The sequence below is a fragment of the Harpia harpyja genome, chromosome 8, assembly GCF_026419915.1.
Source record: "Harpia harpyja isolate bHarHar1 chromosome 8, bHarHar1 primary haplotype, whole genome shotgun sequence".
NCBI lineage: Eukaryota > Metazoa > Chordata > Aves > Accipitriformes > Accipitridae > Harpia > Harpia harpyja.
In genome coordinates, this window is record NC_068947.1 from 40,561,824 (window position 1) to 40,585,037 (window position 23,214).

At 38.6% G+C, this 23,214-nt stretch overlaps 1 protein-coding gene across 8 annotated transcripts in view; it reads right to left on the reverse strand.

The window, feature by feature from the left end:
- The window catches only part of PHLDB2 (pleckstrin homology like domain family B member 2), a 112,961-nt gene that overhangs the window by 11,853 nt on the left and 77,894 nt on the right, over positions 1 to 23,214 (reverse strand). For 2 of the 8 annotated variants that reach the window (XM_052794426.1, XM_052794425.1), the window contains exons 7-16: positions 21,604 to 21,732; positions 17,112 to 17,267; positions 16,241 to 16,351; positions 15,401 to 15,490; positions 11,150 to 11,293; positions 10,141 to 10,314; positions 9,299 to 9,439; positions 8,606 to 8,705; positions 2,960 to 2,995; positions 373 to 580 (exon numbers count right to left, since the gene is read on the reverse strand). In XM_052794426.1, the coding sequence (XP_052650386.1) occupies positions 373 to 580; positions 2,960 to 2,995; positions 8,606 to 8,705; positions 9,299 to 9,439; positions 10,141 to 10,314; positions 11,150 to 11,293; positions 15,401 to 15,490; positions 16,241 to 16,351; positions 17,112 to 17,267; positions 21,604 to 21,732 (1,289 nt within the window). The remainder of the gene's footprint in view (positions 1 to 372; positions 581 to 2,959; positions 2,996 to 8,605; positions 8,706 to 9,298; positions 9,440 to 10,140; positions 10,315 to 11,149; positions 11,294 to 15,400; positions 15,491 to 16,240; positions 16,352 to 17,111; positions 17,268 to 21,603; positions 21,733 to 23,214) is intronic. The other 6 variants (XM_052794428.1, XM_052794430.1, XM_052794427.1 and 3 more) reach the window with 6 other exon arrangements.

A 23,214-nucleotide genomic window follows, 5' to 3' on the forward strand; every position in this document is an offset into this window, starting at 1 on the left:
AGAAATTTCCTATCACAGGAAATTCCTTCCCTGTAGTGGCCAGGGAAGGAAGCTCAGGTATTACCCACTGAAAACAGCATCGACAACTTCATAATTTCAGTTCAGGACTGACACTGATTTCTCTGTGGCCTTCAACATTATCACTTAGATTCTCCATATTTTTATTTTCCATCTTCAAATAAAGAGGTGAGATAATAGTTAAACCTCATTATGAAGGGCTACACAAATACTAAATATTATGCCTGTCTAACGGTCATATATTTTCTTAACCAGTTAGCAGCATTCACATTACCATAGCATCAACATGTGCATATTCTCTTTTTTCGTTACAACTCTATGACCATTACAACACCGGAAAGAAAGATGATTTACCTGGAAATGTTATCTGGTGAGCATGCTGATATGCTTGTCTCCATACTGTCAGAACTGTCTAAGCTTAATGTATCGAAGGCATGGTCCTTGTAACTACGATCGGGGTAATGGAAACTATTCAAATACACATTCGATTCGGATGCTGTTCTGCTGTAGAATTCAGGAGACTTCTGCCTTTGATTTTCACAGATACGCTGATGATTATACCCTACGGAGTACAGAGGAAACATATATTTTACACAGTAATTTTGTGACCCGAACATAACGTGTTAGCAGCACAAGCGTTTTGAACATCACCTCAGTCTTAACTGCACCATGACCAAGGTACTACAATATTATGGTTAATTTGACAAGTTAATCATAACTGAAATAAAACCTTTAAATATCTGTTTTATCTATGATGGACACAAACATATGCAGATTAGTATGGCTGACTTTTCAATATGTATTCTTATATGTGTATTATGAAAATTTAATTTGAATGAATGAAATTTTCATTTTAAAATGAAAATTAGGCCTAATCTGGAAAGTAATGCAGCTAAATTCAGGGATCTAGAAGAATTGACACTGATTAAAGTAAAGAGAAAAAAAAAAAGTCCTGATATTCGATGGTCTTGAGTACTTGTTTGGTTGATTTTACTGAATATGGATTATTTTTTGTCTGTTTGGGGAACTTTGCCTTCTGGTAACTGCAGGTTGAGCTTTTAGTTTCAGCTGAAATAATATAGGCTACCTGGCACATCATCATAGTGACTAGTATAGAGGTACTTTCCTGGAGTTTTGAAACTGCAGTTTGCCCTACATGATTGAAGCAGATCCCTATAGCTCAATGACTGTAAAGAAAAACAAGGTTTATGCACATTTAAGTTCTTTGTGCTGTTATTTTTCAACAAAATCATCCTTTCTGAAAAGCCATCCATCTTGAAGGCAGGGAGCTTTGTTTGGCAATGTCTCCTTTAAAAAATATTTCTTCAGAATTATTTTTATCTCATGTCTCCATTGCTCTTTGTAAATAATGCAGCAGTATTTATACAGACTTACAGAGAGGTTGTTGAGCTTGCCTGATGAAGAGTAGAGTATAATGACAGTTGTCATTTTAACTGCTGAAGTTATTTTACAGTGCCCTTTTAAGGTTTGTTTAATCTATGTGATTACAAATGCAACTGCACTGCTCATCTTTTCCTTCAATCAATGCCAGAAGTGAGACTTTCTCACAGTTCTGATACTCAGTCAAGTTTATAATAGTCTCTGCACATTCCTGACCCCAAATCTGAGCTGGGGGCAGAGTTGGAGATTAGGAAGGACTGTTAGACTACATGAAAACCTCCCATTCGTACAGGAAGGCAGCCACTGAAATTCCACATATTTAAGATAAACAGACACTGGAAAAATGCAGACAAATGTACAAATGCAGCAAAGTCCAGATAAAAATTTCTACTAGACATCATTACAACACTGATGTTAGGAAATGTCCTGGTTTCAGCTGGGATAGAGTTAACTGTCTTCCTAGTAGCTGGTACAGTGCTATGTTTTGAGTTCAGTATGCGAAGAATGTTGATAACACTGATGTTTTCAGTTGTTGCTCAGTAGTGTTTAGACTAAAGTTGAGGATTTTTCAGCTTCTCATGCCCAGCCAGCGAGACAGCTGGAGGGGCACAAGAAGTTGGCACAGGACACAGCCAGGGCACCTGACCCAAACTGGCCAACGGGGTATTCCATACCATGTGACGTCCCATCCAGTATAGGAACTGGGGGGAGTGGGGGCAGGGAATCGCCGCTTGGGGACTGGCTGGGTGTCGGTCGGCGGGTGGTGAGCAATTGCACTGCACATCATTTGTACATTCCGATCCTTTCATTATTGCTGTTGTCATTTTATTAGTGTTATCATTATCATTATTAGTTTCTTCTTTTCTGTTTTATTAAACCGTTCTTATCTCAACCCACGGGTTTTGCTTCTTTTCCCCATTTTCTCCCCCATCCCACTGGGTGGGGGGGGAGTGAGTGAGCGGCTGCGTGGTGTTTAGTTGCTGGCTGGGGTTAAACCATGACAGGAAAACATGCTTAAAGTGGGAATATTTTCCTGCCTTATTCTCATTCTCTGCACATACAAGGTTACTGTCTGGTATTTTTTGCCATGCCAGAGTAGAGAGCATCCCAGTTCAAGGAGCCAACAACTGCAGCTCTACCTTGGAAAGGCTATAATATTTGCCAAAAGGTATCTGAAAAGCATGACTGAAGCTGAATAATTAAAGCATATTATTAAGGAAATCATGCCTTACAAGCATTTCCAAGGCAGATAGTTTCCTCTTTCCTCCTCACTTCCCTCTGTACCATACCATTGTCTTGCAGACAATTAAAGCTGGTTTCTAAGGAACTAATAGGACTTCACTTGCCATTTGAAAAACACTAAATTTCAATAAAAGTTCAACTGCACCTATTAGTAAAAGAGACAAAAGGGACACAAGTACACCTCAGCAGTCATAGATAATAGCATCACACAACACAGGTGTTACTGACTCACATATGCAATTTGGTTTTTTTCCCATTATTATAGCAAATGCTGATGTTATTGCAGATAAAAAATTACCTTTCATACTCGAACCTTTGGAATGACTAATTGCTCCTGTGAAATGGTTATCAATTATTCATTATGGAAAGAGAGAAAAAAATATATTACTGAAAGAACTTTATTCAAATGCATGGTTTTTTGTTAAGCCCTTTGCAAAACCTTGTCTACTCTGAAATCTTAATTCCGTATCTTGTATTTCACTGAAAAATAAACCCATCTAAAAGGCACAGAGAAACATAGCAGTTTTACAAACGCTCTCCTAAAGGAAAGTCAACTTTCCATGAAGATAAAGAACCCATTTTTAAGTAAAAGATTTATCAGTTAAATTTATGTAATCATGCAAATGTAACTACACACTGCAAGAACTATGCAGTTGTTAGGTCGCAAAATGAGATGCATTCACAGAAACAAAGCATAACTGAATGTTCTCATTTTCTCCTCATGCTGTAAGCAACAGGCAGTTCAAAGCTCAGCATCAGCTGCATACCGACACCGAGAAGCCTCACAACCAACCCGCCTCCATTACAGCCCCACTTACACATCACACAGGCACAATCTGTCGCCTAAGGAATTTCTAACTGCTCAGGTGCCTATCCATAGAACATGCACTTAAAAATATTAGACTCCTCTTAAGAGCCAGCACTTCACTAAAAGTTTCCCACAAGCCAAGCCAAGACTTGTATCAGCCAAGTCTAAGGTGATACAAGAGCTAAAATGTTTCTTGTTGCATTGACTTGTATTCTCTGTAGTAAAACAGTAAACTTAACACTGTTAACAGACATACTGTGGAGCAAAATATTGCAAATATCCATAAAACCATATCATTAAAAAAAATATTCCAAAGGAGTTATTGCAGAATCACAAAAAACAGACATACCACCACAAAATTATGGTGAGATCAGAACTATAGGTGAAAGCTGTTATTGAAAGTGGCACTGTCAAGTATTTAAAAAAAACCCCAGTATTTCATAAAAAAGATCACAGTATATTCTCCTTTATTTCTATTCTTTCTTCTTTTTTGTTTTTAAAAGATTGACATTAACACGTCAAGATAAATCTTTTGTATGGAAACATGCCAAAGTAGGAAGCCCAAGTCTGTCTACCTTGTCATTGTCACCCACAGATCTGCAAGGATTTCTAAATTTTCTGCTCTACTTGTGTGGCTATCAGCAAAGAAGCAAAAAATTAGGCCTGCACAAAGCTGTAGCTCTGCAGAGATTAGCATTAATCTGAAGTTTTGTTGTGACAGGTTATTTGACAGCAGGAAAAAAAGAAATTTTGAAATGATATCATTATTTAACAATTATTGAAAAGTTTTCCAAGATTTTGGGAAGTACTTGACAGTGCTGATGCAATCAGTACTTTTGCCAAAACATGACAATGATAGATTCAGCCAGGTAAGGGGATGTTTTCATACCTTTTCTGGCTTTTCCTGAGTTCAAGAAAAGAAAGAGTTTAAAAAAAAAAAAAAAAGCATACTGCTTTGAAAAGCTTATAATTTGTTTGTACATATATACCTTGCCCTCAGTATACAGTTTTTCTGTAGAGCTTAGAAAGAATACAAATAATCATCTTGCTGGTACCTAACTTCTCCGTCCCAACAGTTTTGTTCCCAGTGCTGTGTCTGGTCCTACATCTTAACTCCCAGCTAACCATTCCCTCTTCCCTTCTGGAGTGCATTCTGCAGTCAATGGGACTGAATTAGCTAACCCTCCCTCCTCGCTCCTGCCCGTCCTTGCGCAGGCTTCTGGCACCCAGCACCCCATGGGCGCTCCCTGGGGCCAAGTTTCAACCTGTGCATGCAGAGTGAAATCTCTACATTGTACAAAATAGTAGCTTCTTCGTTCTTTTTTTTGCACATGGTTTGCTTACAAAGGCGTGTACATAGGAGGTGAAGTTATAAATACAGTCCTTCAAAAACACCTCATGAATGGCTGCTAAGAAACCATTTTTTCCACTAATGATTTATATCAAAGATGCATCCTCTTAAACTTTTTGTAAGTTGCTCTTAACTCACGCTATGATTACTGACAGTGACTGTTTCCTTCAAGAACAATTCTTGAACTCACATGACTGACTAAACACAGTTTTGGTAATCCTGGAATAAAGACTAGTACTTAAAAATCTATGAAAATATTTCCTACCGGATCCAGCCTACAATTTATTCATAGACATTACTTGTTCCTGCACAAAGAAAATGAGATTGAAATCCACATTCAAACTCAAGTGGCTGTTCTTCATTTCCTGACTCCATTTTTAACTTTGAATTTTTCATCTCAGACTTTTACATTTACCTTCTTGGACTGAAATAAGAAAAACTGGAGACAGCGTATTAGAGAAAACTCATTTTAGACCATTACTAGTTTAGTGATAATTCTCAGGAAATACCTTTAAACTAGCTGAGCTGCCATTTCCTTGAGGCACCATTGAATATACTTGTTTTCAGACCTATACAAACACGCCAAAACATCTGGTCTAGAAGTTTGCACAATGCTTTTACGGCCTAACGCATGCAGTAAGCTACTAATACCGCTTCAGGAGCGCATCATCCTCTTTGTATAGCAGTTTGTGGGACACTGCATGATAGCCAGTGCTCCAAAATGAGTGGATGCAGTGGCATTTATCATGGGAGTCCCTGTGTCTCCACTGAGCCGAGCACACCCAGCTCTGATGCACTTGGTGCAGCTCTATGCTCAAGGTAACAGTAACCAGAGACCCCCACATCGTTTGCAATACATCACCTTGAACACAGAAAACTGACAGAGTGGAAAACCTGTCAAGTGGAAAAAAAAAACGCAAGGAAAGCAAGCAGTGGCTCAGTACACATGACAAGTCGAGAACGCTTTTTACCTATTTGTCACCTATTTTAGGTGAACAACTAATTTTTGAAGCAGGAAGAGAAGTGAGCGCGTATTTATCAGTATAAGCCGTTATCTATACATTTGCAGAGTTCCACTGGTTTGGTAGAAAATCTTACTCCTCAAAAATACTCACTTAGTCCAAAAAGGCAAACCTGATCTTCCTCAAGAATGTTTTTGTAAGAAATACAGTGTATTTATTATATAATGAACATTTATCGCAGAGTGATGGAATAAAAGAACATTGCCAAGGATGTCCACTGACATGACATTTGGCTTGGTTTTCAATGATGTATTTAAGGATGTCTGCTGAAATTAACCTTAGTTACAAAGACTCAAGTCCTGCTGATTTTAGTGGAAGCCACATAAGATTTCAGAATTTTAATTGACAATAGTATTCCATTTCAGTTGTACTGTGTGGTATGTTTAAATATTACACCATGTTCAAAATATTTCCCAACTCTCACTGTCCCACAGAAATGCACTTTCTTTACTCATTACTTTGAAGAAAAGCTTCTTTTTCCTCTGCACACGGAGTGTGGTTATGAGGTGCTAGGGGAAACAGAAATCACACCAAGTTGAACTCAGTCCCTTCCCAGCTCATACCATGACATTAATTAAGGCTATGCCTATAAGGCTGAATGAAAGGTGCCTGAACACTGTTTCTCCAGCCCTTCTGTATAGCTGGATAGCAATACTTTGGGATCTGACCCTAGGCACCTGACTTGGACATCTCTGTCCTTGCTGAGTTCTGCACTGCAGTGCAGAAAGAGCCCTGCAAAAACTTTCATGCTGTGTTACCAAGACAAAGGAGCTTTCCCCAACGTAGAAACATGGCACTTCAGAGCAAGAGAAAGCAGTTATACTCTTCAAGTTCCTTCAACAGCAATAAATTCAGTGAGCTCCATGTTGAACGCAAAGGGAATAAACCCTTCACTAAGAGAGGTAGTCAAGCAACAAACAATCCTTGCATTCCTATATCCATTGTGTTTTGACTCTGTCTCTTACTTTGCAAATCCTGTGACCATTCAAGTAAAGCACCTGTCAGCAGCATTATTTCCCTTTGGCAAAGCTGATGTTTCAGAAAAGGACATCTAGAACTGTCCTCTTTCCCAGTACAAATTAATCCCTTAAGGGTCTCTTCATAATTTAGTATTTCCATTCAAACTGTTGGATCTTACAAAAAAATAAGGGTCAACTAGCATGGCAGGCAGTATAGCACACATGATTCCTTGCAGTATATGACAAGTATTGTGCCAAGCGCCTTAATGAATACATCTCTCATTCTCCCCTGCCTCTCTTCTTTGTCAGGCCATAATTCAGTTTTGGTTTGTGAGATTTCTTTCATTCTCACTCTTAGGACACGAAATCTCACTCTACTCTTAGAACTCTCTTAGTTGCATGGTGACAAAAAATTAAACATTAAAACTGATTGATTTATTTTTAGAACTCTTATCTTTGCCTGTATTAGGTTTGGTAACACTTTGTAATTGTGTTTTAGGTCACACACTAGCACTCTTTTGCAAGCATTTTACAGAAATATTTCCCAGTTTAAACACTCGATCTCTTGTCATCAAAGTTTAACCAAAACATCCTTACTGATTTTCAAACTGAGGCAAAGTGTTTTCTGCACAACAGCACAATGATGAGTCTGAATGTACTTGCAAGCTATTCCACCCTTACACACACATTACATCAGAGAAGCTTTCCCAGCTGAGTATGAAGCTCCTTTTGTATTGCATGTGAAATACTTCAAGATAAGTTAGCCACAACACCGTAGGTTTGTGGAAGGCCTGCTGCATAACTAAAGCTCCAACCCAACAAATCACAGCTCTATAAAGTGAATGTAGTAAGTCATGATCCTTTCTCAGCAAGCTTGTTCCACCCCTGTATTGAGTCATCTCGGTGCGTACGGCTGACCTCAGTCATCCTCTGACCTTTAACGGCTGCTAGCTCTGACAAGTCCTGTAACTACAGGATGGATCCTATCTCAGCTCAGGCTTAGCCCGTGCAATTCTACATAAGCACCTCTTGCACTTATATTGATAACAATGATGCAGATGCTGCAAAGAAAATAAACTGACAGATGGCACTGAGGAGCAACTCCATTTGAAGATAGGATACTTAGGAATAATGCATCTCATTAAAGCAGAAATTAAGTGTATCGACCCAGGTCAACAAAACCAGACACAGAATCTCATAGCCCACAAGATTGTGTTTCAAAAGTGTAACTTTCTTTTGGATCCAGAATTGTCATGTCCCTATTACAAAAACGTAGCTATCTATCCATGATAGAACACCTCTCTCCTTTCATATTTTGTAGCCCAAATATTTAAGACCATTTATAATACCACAGTTACAGATTCTCAAAGGTATCTCTGTCTGGGGAATTTGTCCAGGCAAAAATATATATATGCCTATGAAAAACAATTTTTAAGATCACAACATGAAAAGAATTATTAAAAAAAAAAGGAAGAAAAAAGAAAGCAACATGTAATATATTGCCTCAGAATTACTCACAGAAATTATCCCCTTAACCCAATGTGTATTTTTCAATATACTTTTCTTGTTTACTAGATTATACTTGGTGACCACGTACTTCAAAACTACATGTGCACCTACATCATAATCTTAACATCTTATTTTGCCAATACCTGAAAATTACATTTAGAGCTTGTTTTTTTCACCAAGAAGTAAACTTTTATTTTACAGCCCTCTTGATTATAGCAACACAAGTTTCAGGCTTATTTCCTGAAAAATTGAACACTGACTTTAAACAGAAATGAATGAAATAAAAAGGTCTTACCTTTGTGCATCCTTCTCGACTCTGACTCTTTGGTCATGGTTGCCAGGCAGTGAGGAAGTACGCTGCCACAGCTGTTGCTCTGTCCTAATGGTAAATGTCCCTGCAGGAAATTTTGTAAATATGTGCTTAAAACTACACTTCAAGACTTTTTTTGTATCAGCAACTAATGGTAAAATAACTTGCTTTGTCATGGGTATCAATGCAATGTCATATCAGTCAGCTATGGATATTTTAGCTGTGCACAGTCCCTGTTAGGCCAAAATGTTTTCAAAGTATTAGCTCCACCTTCCTGCTGTTTGTTGGTTTACCGTGTCACAAATAAAGAGTATCTTCACTTTATACATAACTTTATCTTGACCATTTAGAGGCCTTAGGCAGGAAGGAAAACAACCTGTTGTGTCTCTAGAATCAATTTAAACTATCCTGAAAATACAATCCTTGAGATAGTAATCATGCATTTATGAGTTATGTACCACAGCATGGCATTTCCAGAGGCCAGAATAAAGGCTGGAAGTACAGAAGGCTTCATGTATATTCCCATATGTTAATAAACCTGAAGTTCTTTCAAAGTCAATTTCAGATGTGAATTTGGGGGATTACATAATGCTTACAGTGCTACCCAACCTTACTTCTAACATAATATAGGTTTTTATATAGACACTGGAAAGCTATTAATAGCATGCAACTACGTACTTTAGATGCGACGCTTCGTCCAAGCGTAGCACTATTGAAGTGCGGTGATACAGACGGAGTCGTTTTCTTGCGAGGTAAAGTATCACTCATGTACATGCATTCCCTGTGCTGCTTCTTTCGCTCTTCCAGATTTCTGAAATGCTTCAAATGTAATTTGTTACAGTTTTGACAAAATGAATCGACCTACTTGGTCAGTTATGCTCTATATGGAATATACTGAAGGTGATAGTCTGGGAACTTCACTGGAAAGAATGAAATCTAAAATACAGAATACCTCCTGCTTCACAGTGCTTTCTAGGATTTCTACAAATATCACATTAAAATCATGCTGATTAAGAAAATGCATTAAATTCATGTGCGCATTTTGTGTACCTGTCCCTCTACCTATTTTTTGTTTTTAAAACTCAAGTCTAGTGTACAAGTGGAATCCAATTACAAAGAAAAACATTTATTTTCAAGTTATTCTAATAAATTGGTGGCTTAAAACCAATACAGCTTTCAGAGGCATTGTTCAAATGTAAGTGAAAAAATAATTTAGGATTTCAAATGTAGCCACTTGTACTTTATTGCTGCAAGTCTTCTGACAGTTACAATGGCTCCTGAATATTAGTATTTGCCTCTGGATTGTTTATATAAGGAGAATTTTTGTTCAGTAACATGCTGTAATGCATTGTGTTGATTTTTAAACGAGCAGTGCCTTTCAGTGCAACACTCTGCAAGCACAAACAACTTATGATCTATCATATCATTCTATAAACTTCATATGTAAATCAACTTCATGGCCACCATAACAAAAACAAACAAAGAAAATAATCCCAAATTATCAGCTTTGCATCTGTTACCTGTTGTTGCCTGCGGTGTTTCTTAGCTGGCAGAGGTGGAGGTGTATCAGATAAAGGAATAGGATCTACATGAGTAGCCATGACCTCAGGCCAATGGACTGATGGAAGTTGAGCAATAGAGCGAGGAGAAAGAGAGTGAGGAAACACAAATCCAGAACAGAGAGGTGATCTTAGCTTTATAGAAAAAAGAGAAATTACACACAGAGTTTTCTTTTTGGAATTGCTCAAAAGATACGGCACATACAAGCTGCAGTTTTAGCACTGTGTTTGTTGGAGCGTTTAGCAGGAAAGGAGATGTGTTGTATTGCAACTCTCAAGGCATATTGAACTACCAGAAGCAGCACAGAAATGCCAAATTCTAAACCAGTTGCTGCTTTATTACAACACAAAGGTAGGTGGCTTTACATTCATAAGTTTATTCCATTCCTTTAAAAGGGGATTTATTCAAAATTTGCTATCGTCATTACAAAGGCAAAAACATCACAAAGGATGACAAAAAGAGAGAAAGCTAGAAGACACAGACTGGACAGACTCCGTGGAATAGCTAAGATAAGTAGAAGCTACCCATCTCCCACAAATATTCAAGATATACTTCTACCACCTCACAGAAAAAATAAAAAAACCCATACGAAATGAACACCTAAGCACCGTTGATCAAGTAATCACTAAGCGTGTCCACGGACCGTTTACCAAAGGTGCATTACATTCTAGTGTTTGACATGCAAAGATTGTCACTTATTGCTGTTTGGGTCATAAGCATTCAGGTTTTTTGGCCTTCAAAGTCCCATCTACATCATCAAAGACACTTTAAAATTGGAGCAGTCCTTCAGCATTACTATTAAACTGTTATCTGACTTGGTAACTGGCAGACAGCAGTTTGCCTTAGGGTCAATTTGTTACATGCTGAATTACCAAAAAATAAAATAAAAAAAATATTAAAAAAAAAAGAAAATAAAAAGGCAGCCATGAAAGAACAATGCAAACAAAGGGAAATGTCTCTCAAACAAACCTCTTTATTTTGTGGCTGGCTCGTCAGCACAGCCGTGGAAGGCTCAGTGGCAACTGCTTCAGCATCTGTGGGGGGCTGAGTGGAAGGGGATATATTCGTGGAATTGCCATACAGCTCACTAATTTCACTTACACTGATATAGCCCTAAAAGGAGGAATTCAGAAGTTAAAAGGAGCAAAAGCCAAAAGACGTGCAAGAGTATTAATGTATCCAGTACGATGAAAGTTAGTTTAGAGTGATACAGCCAAATATTTGTTATCATTGAAATAATCATAAATAAAATAAAATTACCATCAAGGTTTTCAAATGTTAAATCCTTGGATTCTGAAAATTGTTCTTCATTTAATTCCAAAAACATTTGTGTAATCAAAAAGCAAATGTACATTAAGTGACCAAAAGACTTTACTAAAATGTAAATACCCTTTAGAAATGATGTAGCTCTTTCTTGGGAAAGCAGATTGGGGGAAAAGGAAGAACAAATCTTATTCATCCATCTTTTTATTTCTTTTTTTTTTTTGTCCATGTTTAAATAAAATAACCTACCCTGATTTGTTTCTTGCCTAACTATTAAGCTAGTTTGAGTAAACCAAATGACTAACAGAACTGGGAAGAACTTACATAAGAACAAGCCATTGCTACTCTATAAATTATGCTGACACAACACCTTCCATTTGCATTGTCTGGAAGTTGCTTCTAACTTCTAGGTGTTACCAGGAGACTCAGGTAAGATGCTGTTATTGTTAGCCTCTGTCCTGGTTTCGGCTGGGATAGAGTTAATTGTCTTTCTAGTAGCTGGTATAGTGCTATGTTTTGGGTTCAGTATGAGAAGAATGTTGATAACACTGATGTTTTCAGTTGTTGCTAAGTAGTGTTTAGTCTAAAGTCAAGGATTGTTCAGCTTCTCATGCCCAGCCAGCGAGAAAGCTGGAGGGGCACAAGAAGTTGGCACGGGACACAGCCAGGGCACCTGACCCAAACTGGCCAACAGGGTATTCCATACCATGTGATGTCATGCCCAGTATATAAACTGGGGGGAATTGGCCTGGGGGATCGCTGCTCAGGAACTAACTGGGCATTGGTTGGTCAGTAGCGAGCAACTGCATTGTGCATCACTTGTTTTGTATATTCCAATCCTTTTATTATTATTGTCATTTTAGTATTGTTATTATTAGCATTATTAGTGTCTTCTTTTCTGTTCTATTAATCTGTTCTTATCTCAACCCTCAAGTTTTACCTTTTTCCTTCTGATCCTCTCCCCCATCCCACTGGGTGGGGGGGGAAGTGAGTGAGCGGCTGCGTGGTGCTTAGTTGCTGGCTGGGGTTAAACCATGACAGCCCCATAGCCATTACAGTTTGCTTTTTTATTTATTTAATTTTAAACAATCATACAGGAGGTGATGGACTGAGGAAAGGCACAGACATCAGAGTGTGCTTCTGCCTGCAAAGAAGATTTATGGAGCCAGATTTGAGATGTAACAGCAGAATACAATTATTGCATGTGTTTTGGTGTTAACTGAACAACTGTTATCTAAAAAATAAAATACGGATTCTAATCCATGGTGTATAGGATGCCAGACTGTACAAAGTCAAATGTCCTAACTTCTTATCCATAAAAAACAAGGCTATGCAAAAGGAAGAATAAATCACCGTTGAAGCAATATTATAAAAATGAGATAGTAATATGCTTATTTTTTAAATCAAGATGGTAAGCTGCTTTTAAGTTTGGAAGATGTTGAAGGGCCCATGTTTCTATTACTGTACCAGCACACTGACATGCCAGTATGTATACTTCAGCAAATCAGTAAGAGAAGCCACAGACTGCTACAGTATTTCTTCTTTTTAAAAATGCATAAATTTAGCAATGATCATAGAAGGCAAGCTGAAAAAAATATGAACCCTACACCCTATTAGCATAATTTTCAATGTATTTTATCAGTTATTTCAAGCAGATACACAGTTCTGGAAAACTAAGTACCATACTGTGAACACAACACTCCAGAAATAGGAGGCAAATCTTAATTGCTATTTGATGAACTATTAAATGAGAAGGAGACTGGGTAAGATACTAAAGTTTACCTCTCAAAACATGTGGCCATATTACAGTAAAATAGAGTCCAGTAAGAATAAACATAAAACTTGCTTAACCATCTTGTAGTAGCAGTATATCAGTAACCAAAACTTAGGAAGTCTATGAATGCAATATCGTATTAATTTTTATAGAGGATAAAAGTACTTTCACCATTATATGAAAAAAATTCAGTTCAGATTCACAACTCCAATGAGGATTCACCATGGAGTTAAAAAAACCAACCAACCAAACGACTGTGCTGTGCATTAACTCAGGCCCCTATTACATTAGATTAAATAAATGGTTTCAAGGCAGAGTAGGCATCCAAGCCATTTTGTCAATGCTGAACTTTTAAACAGCATTGATTTTCCTCACTTATTTAAGTACTGGGATAAGCATCCTACCTCTTTACGTGAGGTCATGTTACTCTATTGCTGTGCATGCAGGGACTAAGCTTCACGATGAATGGAAGAGAGTTAAAAATGTGTGCTTTGGTGAGGAGGGGCTGGGAAACGTTGGACTGCAGACTCGACTGATACATGAGCAACTGCATGGTGAAATTAACTTCTGTGTGCAGGCAGTCTGTTTAAGCCTGTGTACCATTTGGTGCCTGATTTTTAAAGGTGCTGGAACAGTCAGAGAAAAATTAAACTGGATTGAGACAAACATAACATCTGGCAAGGAAAGGCATTTCTTTTATAGGACAGAGCCTATGGGGACACTGAGCGTGAAACAGAAAACCCATGCTGTTCTTCTCTCATTTGCCTTGGAGTAAGTCCTAACTGACTTCACTACTGTGAACAGAATGACGCTGCTGAATAATCCGTTTCAATAAAAGGAGTGTCAGGCTCACTTAACGTAGTTGCATTTTGAAATATCTGTGATTAAACAAACCATTATGTGGATATGAAGATAAAAATCAGAGATAGCACCCACTCTTTAGTGAGACAATGAACAGATCCATCTCAAAATGAAAAAAATGAAGCTTAGACTTGCCAGGTGTCCTGGTGGGAGGTCAGATGTCCAGGTCAGAACACAACCTAGGACACTGAAAGTCTAAGCATCCGCAACATGGCTTGCAGTGAGGAAGAGTGCTCAGCCCTCCTGGCATGTGCTGGAGGCCACCCAGGTTCACCAGGAACTTGGAGGCCAAATAAGCAAGATGCCATTTCCCAGGTGCTGAAAAGACACGTGGTTGCTTTAGACGTCAAGAGCCCAACTTCACACAGTGAAACCTACATCATTAGATGTGGCAGACCTTGTTCAGGGCTTCAATACAAGCAGATCCAGCAAGCCCAGTCAGACCTCTTAAGCAGAAGTTAATGAAGCAGCCATAGATACCTGTCAGTGTATTTTAAATGCTAGATTTTCCGCTTCTCCAGTTATACCTTCATGTTTATCTGCAATTTGCAGATTCATCAAGTCAAGTCAAGAAGATTAACATGGGGAGTTAATGTTAATATCGTACGTGCTAACTGACTCTTTGCAATGGGCTGTGGCTTACCTTACGCTGACTTTGCTCACGGACCTTGAGGCTTAAAGCAGTACCCTCAAACCTATGAAGTCTTGACATCTGAGGTAAGTTCTGGGTCTCATCGTGCATTACACAAACTAACTCACTTTTTTTCAGCAAAAAATACTTGACACCTACTCTAACTATTCAGAACAGTTAAATAAATAGCTCAATAGGTATCTTACAGCCACAATAGTTTGAAGTCTTCAATTCAATGCTTTTTAAAAAGATCAAAATATACACTAGTCATGCTCTACTGCAGAGCCTTAGAATAAAAGGAGGGGAGGCAATGATAAAATCTACAGTGCAAAAATAAGACTGAACTGTATTTGTACTTGAACAGTTATTCCTGGACCTCATTCTTTTTCACTTCAATGAGGTTTAATTGTCTATTTTGAGAAAATTAGACACATACACCCCACACATAAAACCGATCATTTTTCCAGAGCAAGAGATTAAGGAGATACCAGTCACATCTGGGAAAATGTCACGAGAAGCTATTTTTGCTCACCCATGCATTTGGACTTCCATGAATAGCTTTACATAGTAATTTCATCACATCTCAAAAAATTTTTATATGAATAGGACTTCACTAAATACTAAAGTGCTTTTGTACGAAGTGTTATTAAAAGTTACTTATGGTAAAGTCAAAAGCAGTGAATCTCTTTACCTCTTTTAGACTATTGGGACTGACAGGAAATCCCTTTCCTCCAGAAAGTGTGGAATATTTCTTTTCCAGATTACAGAGGTTCTCTTTTTCCTGTTAAAATCAGACATTTTATGTTAAGTACCAACAGCCATGTAGTGAAAATAAATGCTAGCCATTTTCTTAACTGTGTATAAGAAACATGCTGGGATGGAAGGCTAGAAACTGCATAGCAGAGCTTCAACTTCATCCATTTACAGCAGAACTGAACAAAAAATGGAAGTACAGAACAAAAAGCTAGTGAAAGATCTTACTTAATAACTACAGACACACCAAATAGGTCTTCCTTCAGCATTTTGAAAATGCTGATTCTTCTTAATGAACTAAACATGATTTCTCTCACGATTAAAAGCAAAACATAAAATGGATGCAAAGGGTTCATGCCAGTTTCTTATTAACCAGATGTTAGCTGATGTTAAGTAGGTCATCTTGTGGCCTAGCATGGGCTATTACAAGGCAAAAATCTGAGCTCTCTGTGCACAGTTCCAGCAGCCACACAGGGAACACAGGCTTCTAGCTTCAGCACCCAGTGGGTGCCTCTGGTTGAGTCCTCTGGAAGGGGGGCACCTCTAAAACCCTCTTGATTATCAAATGCCACTAGCATTTTCTCTCAGGAAATCTGCTGATTAATTACAAAAGATTTTTTTTTTTAAAGGATAATGGAGACAAACAGTGTCTATCACATTATTACATACTTGCTAGCTTCTACACAACTGATGCTTTTCTTGTACTCTATGTTCTTTTATTCTATGAAATGCTCTTTTGTTACACGCTAAAAATATTTGAAAGACAATAAATACTTACCCTTTGCAGCATCATTATTAAGTTGTTTTTCTCTTTTACAAAATGATCTTGTTCTCTTTGTGCTTGTTGGACAATATGATTGGCTTGTTTTTTGAGAGCAGAAATCTTTTCCTAATATAAAAAGAAAATAATCACAATTTACATGTTTTATTTTCAAAGAACAAGACAACCTGCAGCAAGGATCCTATTCATAAGAGTTCACTCATTCATATGAGTGAAGCAGTAGGAAAAGAAGTTTTTACAAGACAGCTCACTGCTCTGAAGGAGATAATTAAACAAGATTTAGACAGTAAAGAGAATTTATTCAAGAGACAAAAGAACAATTGCACATATTCTTTGAAAATATGGTGACTAGCATCTATATACTGAACAGAACTGGTTTAGAGATGCAACTTCTGATCTCTGCAAAACTAGTATTTAATTGGTTGAGATAGGACCGTTACAACTGATCTTAAAAATTAAGGCATTTCTTTAATTTGATGTTCTATTATTATTTTAACAAAATCACCTAACATCAACATCAATCGTGATCATAAAACAACTGTAGTTTTGTCCAGAGTGTACAAATCTCCTTTCTTAAAGAAGAAAAAACAACACTTTGGTACTTTTTGTAGCAAATTAAAGGGTTTAATTTGCATATGCAAATATACAAACAGGGCATGGAATTTTATTTATTTGTTTCCTTTTGGAGAAGTGAATAATTTGATCTGTGTGGGATGTTACTGGGCTATCATCTTCGCTCTGCTTCAGAAGCTTTTTTCAAAGAGGAAAGTTTTGCATTATTTGTTACAGATGGGCAGATTGTAGCTCCATTTCATCTTCTTTATGCTCAACAACAAAGAACAAATGAAGCGAGTGTTAGTGCTTTTACCTTTCTACTGACAATGCTGCGCTGATATTCAGCTACTTCACGCAGGAGCTGTTGTGTCAGATTTTCTTTCTCTTCATCTAACCTGCTTTCATGTTCAAGCTGCTGAAATTCCAAATCTTCAAAGTGTTTGCTTTCTATGTCCAAAAGATCAGCATCCTTAAGCAAAAAAAAAAAAAAAAAAAAGTAATCATGCTTTCACTAGACACCAGAGATACTTACACAAAAATCAGTATAAAACAGTATTTATGTATCTCATACAACATGTTCAAACAGGAGCTCAATGCTTTTAATGACCTACTGTCATAATAAGAGAGCAAATAGGGCTAATCATTATCCCGACGTTGCTTTCTGCATCACTCCTACTGTCCGTCTCCCCCAGCTGAGAAAGATGAAGCACCTGTACGGTGAGGGGGCTGTTTTGCAGTGTTCAGAGCAAGCTGGAGCATCCTGAACACCGAGAGTACCCTGGCTGGGCAGATCACTCTGCTGTAGCCTAGCTGTGACACCACCAAAGCCTGAACCCATTTGGTGAGGTTGTCACATGCCAAACTGGGAGAGCATCTGCTTACCAACCAAAAAGGACAGAAAGTATCATCCCAGTAACACCGGAGAACTGCACACTGAATTAACTAATTATGGGAATACACACTCAAACGAAGAAGTCTGAACTGCAGTTAGAATTTCTTCAGGTCCAGCCCAAGTACCAGCACTGTTTTTATTAACAGACATACGGTCAGATAAGACAAAAGAAATGTGGAGCTGCGTGCCATCAGCACACTGCCATCACCTCAGCAGTGATGTCCAACCGTGCAAATTGCTCAGCCAGAGGCTGATCGTGGACCACCGAATTGGTGCTGACAATTGCTCCCTGTGCAAACACGCAATTAAGGACTCTAGTCATCCACCCTAGTCAGTAGGTGTATTACTTCAGAAAAGATACCAGCCCGCTTTTATGCATTCCCCTGGACCAACGCCAGGTTTTGTCAGGAAAAAGAGGTTGACTGCTGCAGAAAAGACCCAAGAAATAAGAACACACCTGCCTTCCGCTTAGGGATGATGAGATAAAACTTATGGTGCTTTTCAGCACAAGAACTGAGTGCTAATCTTTCTCCTGCAACATTTGTGTATTCGTAACATGAATTCCTACTTGCAAGTTCCAGAGTTCTGAAGAAAAGGGTGCTTTTAATAATCACAGTATTATTAAATGCTAAGGGTCTCTAAAATAGGTTCATTGTACGTAACTTGTTACGCAAGAAAACCAACATCCTGTAAGCAATTTTTTATTTTAGAGAAATGCAAACTTACTCCTTTTCTTATTTTGACCTAGGGCAAAGGTTAGTGACTGAGATAAGCAGACAGGTCTCTACAAAGGCATTCAAAACCAGCTTCCGATGTACCAGGGAAAGACACGGGATGCAGAAACTGAAGAATCCAAGTTACTATATGAAATACCAATATCTTCCCATTATTCTCCAGATGTGCCTTTCACTTGTAGGAGATAGCGAAGAGATCAAAAGCAAAGGCGTGGGCTAAAAATTACAAGAAAGCAGTTGCCTACTATACAGAAATGCTTCATTCAAACCAGTCAGCCATCTTCAGTATTCAAAACAAACAGAAGGACTTTGCCTGGGCCATGAAAGTCAACAAATTCAGCCTATTTCATACCACATTAATTGCTACTGAGGTAGAAGAACAGACTTCAGAGAAGGCTACTGATACCCAGAAAGGCAACTGGTAGCCAGCTGAGCCCACAAAACACTATATGCTTTGTGGGATGTGCTATGGAACAAGACCTTCACCACATTCTGTACCACTGTGCCCACTGGGGAAAAACAAACATACCTAATTCAAAACCAAGTCCATTTTCAAATTAAAAACCCTCCAACGGGTAAATGGCAGTAGCTTAGCTCTACCAGTGGTTGCAGGCACATTGCAGCCAGATCACCAGCCAGGCAGGCCCACAGGGAGCGAGACCCCGGGCAGCCTGCGGGAGCAGGGCACAGTGGCAGGAGCACGAGATCTGGCTCTGAGATGTGCCCACAGAGTCCTTGCCACAACCCTCACAAGGATCCTACTCGGCAGCATAGGATTTGTAGGAGGATCGCCTTCTTGCTGTAGGCGACGGCTTCCTGAACCAAGTAGCAAGCGTACTCCCTCCTTTTTATTAAAACCATTGACATCCACATATTGTAATTTATAATCTATTAACAAACAACAGACACAATGTTTCCATATTGGATTTCCAAACCATAAATTTCTCCCGCATCTCTATTACTTCAGTAATGGCACTGGAGAAAATTCAATGGGAGAGAACCTGGCCCTTACTTCAGGATGTGGTGGGAGCTCCATGGGCCGACATCATCTGTAAAAATTAGGAGAACTTTATCTGAAGAGTAAGGTATTTCCTAGCAATGGACAGCGTCTCTTCAGATCTCTGCAGGAATCCTGGCATCTATTCTCATTCTCCATTTACACGTACCTCTGTGAACCCAGGCACATGAGAACAAACAAGCTTTGATGCTTTCACACTAACAGGGAAGGGTGAATCCTGCTAACTAACTTTAAATAAGCCATCAGGCAGATCAATGTTTTCCCTCAGTGCCTTCCACAAGCCCTCAGGTTTCACCAGTCTCTGATGCCCGAGAGGGAGAGCGTATATTCATTACGGACACCGGGAAGCATACAGAGTGTGCCAGCTGCCCACTGCCAACCCCAGCCCGAACTCCAGACCCACCCTGCAGCCAGCTGCTACAGTGAAACTGGCTGCCCGCTCCCCGGGGCACAAATTACGAAGTTACTGAAGCCCCAGAGGTGAAGCAATAAGGCAATTCATCACCTTCACACCTTCGGCGTTGGCAGTAAAGTAGCACAACATAACCTGCTGCAGACTCAGGTATTTAATCCTGTACCGGGCTTATCTGGGGGGAAAAAGATATTTTCTCTATTTTGGGTACGATACTTACAGTAATTTCATAACTGCTTTCACACTTGATATCCATTTGAGAGCTACGGTACACTAATTCAGTGATAAAATCTACTGCTTCGACCACAGCAGCCACAGCTAACTTTTGCTACAGTTGGCCGGGAATAATATGCAACAGAATTAACTGGACATTTAACTACACCTGCACATTTCAAGTTTTGTCCCACTTTCAAATCCAAAATCACTATTAAGCCAACTTGGAAGGAACAAAAAAATTAAAAGAATTTAACTAAACAGATTTCTAGAAGCTTCTTGGTGGTCAATAGTGAAAAAGGATTTACTACCATCCCACAGCAACAATACTGCAACTTCTCACGTTCACATACCCTAAAGTATGTGACTGCACAGAAAAGGCTTCCTTTCCTTTTAATATATATGAGATACTACATAATTCTGCCTTTTTTTTTTTTAAAGGTAACTTACAAAAATCCTTAAGTGTCTCAAAACCAGCAAACTTCTCAGTTACTACAGAAGAATTTAACACTGCTATTTCCAAAGCTGGCATTTTTTACTTTTCGCTCTTTGAATTAAAAAAAAAAAAGAATTCTGCAAATAAACCAAAATCTAAAGAATATTTCCTACAAAGCAGAAAAGCCCTTTTTGGTCACTGCTATTACAGCCCTTATTTCTGATATAAAGACTCAAGCCAGAAAAAAAAAAAATTTTAAAAAATCGAGTTTGATTTTCAGATGGCCTCGAGCTTGCTGTATTGATGCTTTGAAAATGATTCCCCCACCCCACTAAAGCTAACTATATGTGCTGTACAACCCACTTAACATTAATGAATACTAAAATCTTTCCACAGAAAATAACTGTACCTTCACAGACAATATTGTAGCTTTTTTGGTTACAAATAATACAAAACAAAATCAGTTTGCAATTAGACTTTACGCAAAGGTTATTATACTAATGTGCAACTGTTGAAAGTCTAGGAAAAAATAAAGCTATTACAATAAGTAGTATAATCTTCAAAATGAATTTTTCAAAGCACAGTTCAGGCTAACAGCTAAGTTATATACTGAAAAAAAGAAGTTATCCATGGCTTCACTGAGACAGCCATTTACAGCGTTGCAGAGGAGGAGTACACTACAGGACCGAACAATTGCAGCAGGGACTGCTGCTAAAATGGCTGATACCACTGACCAAAGTTCAATTCCTGTCTTTGCTCACATAGGTAAAGAGTGATGCTCCACCATCCATCTAACAGCTTCCACTCCACCCAGCAGGCCTAAGGTGCTGATTACAGGCAAATAGCCCAAAGCTTTAAAAACATTCAACACAAAATGATTTCTAATCTGCCCATTTGCACTCTACTCGTTTGCCACCATACACATTATCTGTTACAACCATTCCACAAAAAACCATAACCCTCGAGACTATTACCAATTATAAGTTGCAAATATGTTCAGACACTGGATACTTGAAACAGAATATGTTACACTTAACTCAAAAAAAAAAAAAAATCAACAGAAAAAAAATGTTAGTGCAATCTTGAAACTTGCTACTGACCCTCTTCAGCTGCTGCTGTAATTGTTCCCTCATGGACTCAGGGCAATTATCAAGCTGCGTCTTCTGCTCGGAGTAAAGCTCCTGAAGCCTCTCTAGTTTTTCCCTCTCAGCATCAAGTTTTAATTTTTCCTGAAGCATGAACCAGAAAACAAACACAATTACCTTCAAACCCAAGCAGTTGTTAGTGATTATGACAGTATGTGGCAAAACCTTAACAAACAGTTGAAGCATGTAGGTCAAAGACAGAAATCTCTTGTTAGTTGAAGTGCAATGGTGGGATGCAAAATGATCAACACAAAACATTAATCATTTTAGCGCGGTGATTAATTCTCTCCCTCGTCACTGTGTTTTGTACCCATGCCTGGATGATGCCGTTAAAGCCCACTGCCCAAACACTTGTCTCACCTAATAAAAATTTAAAAAAAGGAGAAATAGTAGCCATGTTAGTGAGGTAACTGATGGAGGAGAGAGAATAGAGTAGCTTTTAGAAAGCAAAATGGATGGAAAATGACTGTAGTCTGGCAGTGAGGGGAAAATGGATCTTCCCAGGAGAATGAATTACATGCCTATGTGCCTCTACAGATAAGTACATTTAGCAAGCAGTGAAAAAATGGAACAAGACAGAGCTTTATAAAGAAATAACTCTGGGCCAGGAAATCCTGTTGCAGCAGAAACACCAAGTGATTTAGCAAATTTGCTTCACTACAGAGGAACTGTAACCTGTTCTCAGGGATCAAAGGGGACTGCTCGACCTCCCTGGTCTCCTCCAGCTAGTTCAGTTTTCCTCTTGTTCCACTCGAGTAGCAGTACTCGGCACACTGCTTCTCACCCTCAAAAGCCTTTAACCTTTAAATCTTTGTAATAAAATACTACATGATTTACTGTGCGGCACTGGTCCAAAGACTGGCTGCAGATCACTTAAAGCTACCTTGTAGACTATTATTTATCTATGGACCAAAGTTTGGGAACCAATAAATCAGACTGCAGACAATTTTTTCAATGCCTTTTACTTGCATCTACACTGGCCAACGTAGAAGATGCATTTTCTTCAACTAAGCAACTAATAACTGGAAAAACCAATATGCCTGATATGCCAGGCAGAAATAATCAAGTAAGTCCCTGAAGTCCAGCTCTCTGCTACCTTCTAGAGTCACACTGGCATAGTTGCCTTTTCCTACTTCTTGTTCTGTAGTTATGCATGTCCTGTCATATGGTCTATAACTCTCCCTAATACTCAAAAATTAACAGTATCTGCCCCAAAATTTCAGCTTCTTCTTTTGGATGCTCCAAGAACAGTTGAATTCTGTCACAGCATCCACTCATTTGTCCTCTTTCCAGTCCCAACTGTTATTTAATTTTAAAATCAAATGCATGGCTCAGCAGGTGTTATATGATCAGACACTCTGCAGCACCCTTACGGCACATGCCATAGAGAAGGAACTTCTTTTAGTATACAGCACTTGCCATTTCAAACTGTGGGATGGTCTTTCCCCCAAACTTCCTCTTTGGTGTTCCTGACAAGGTTCTCAAATCCTCACGCACGGTGGAGGCACAAAAACGAACATGTATTAGCTGCCTGCTTTCTTTACGGTTTTATCTCTAAATCTAAGT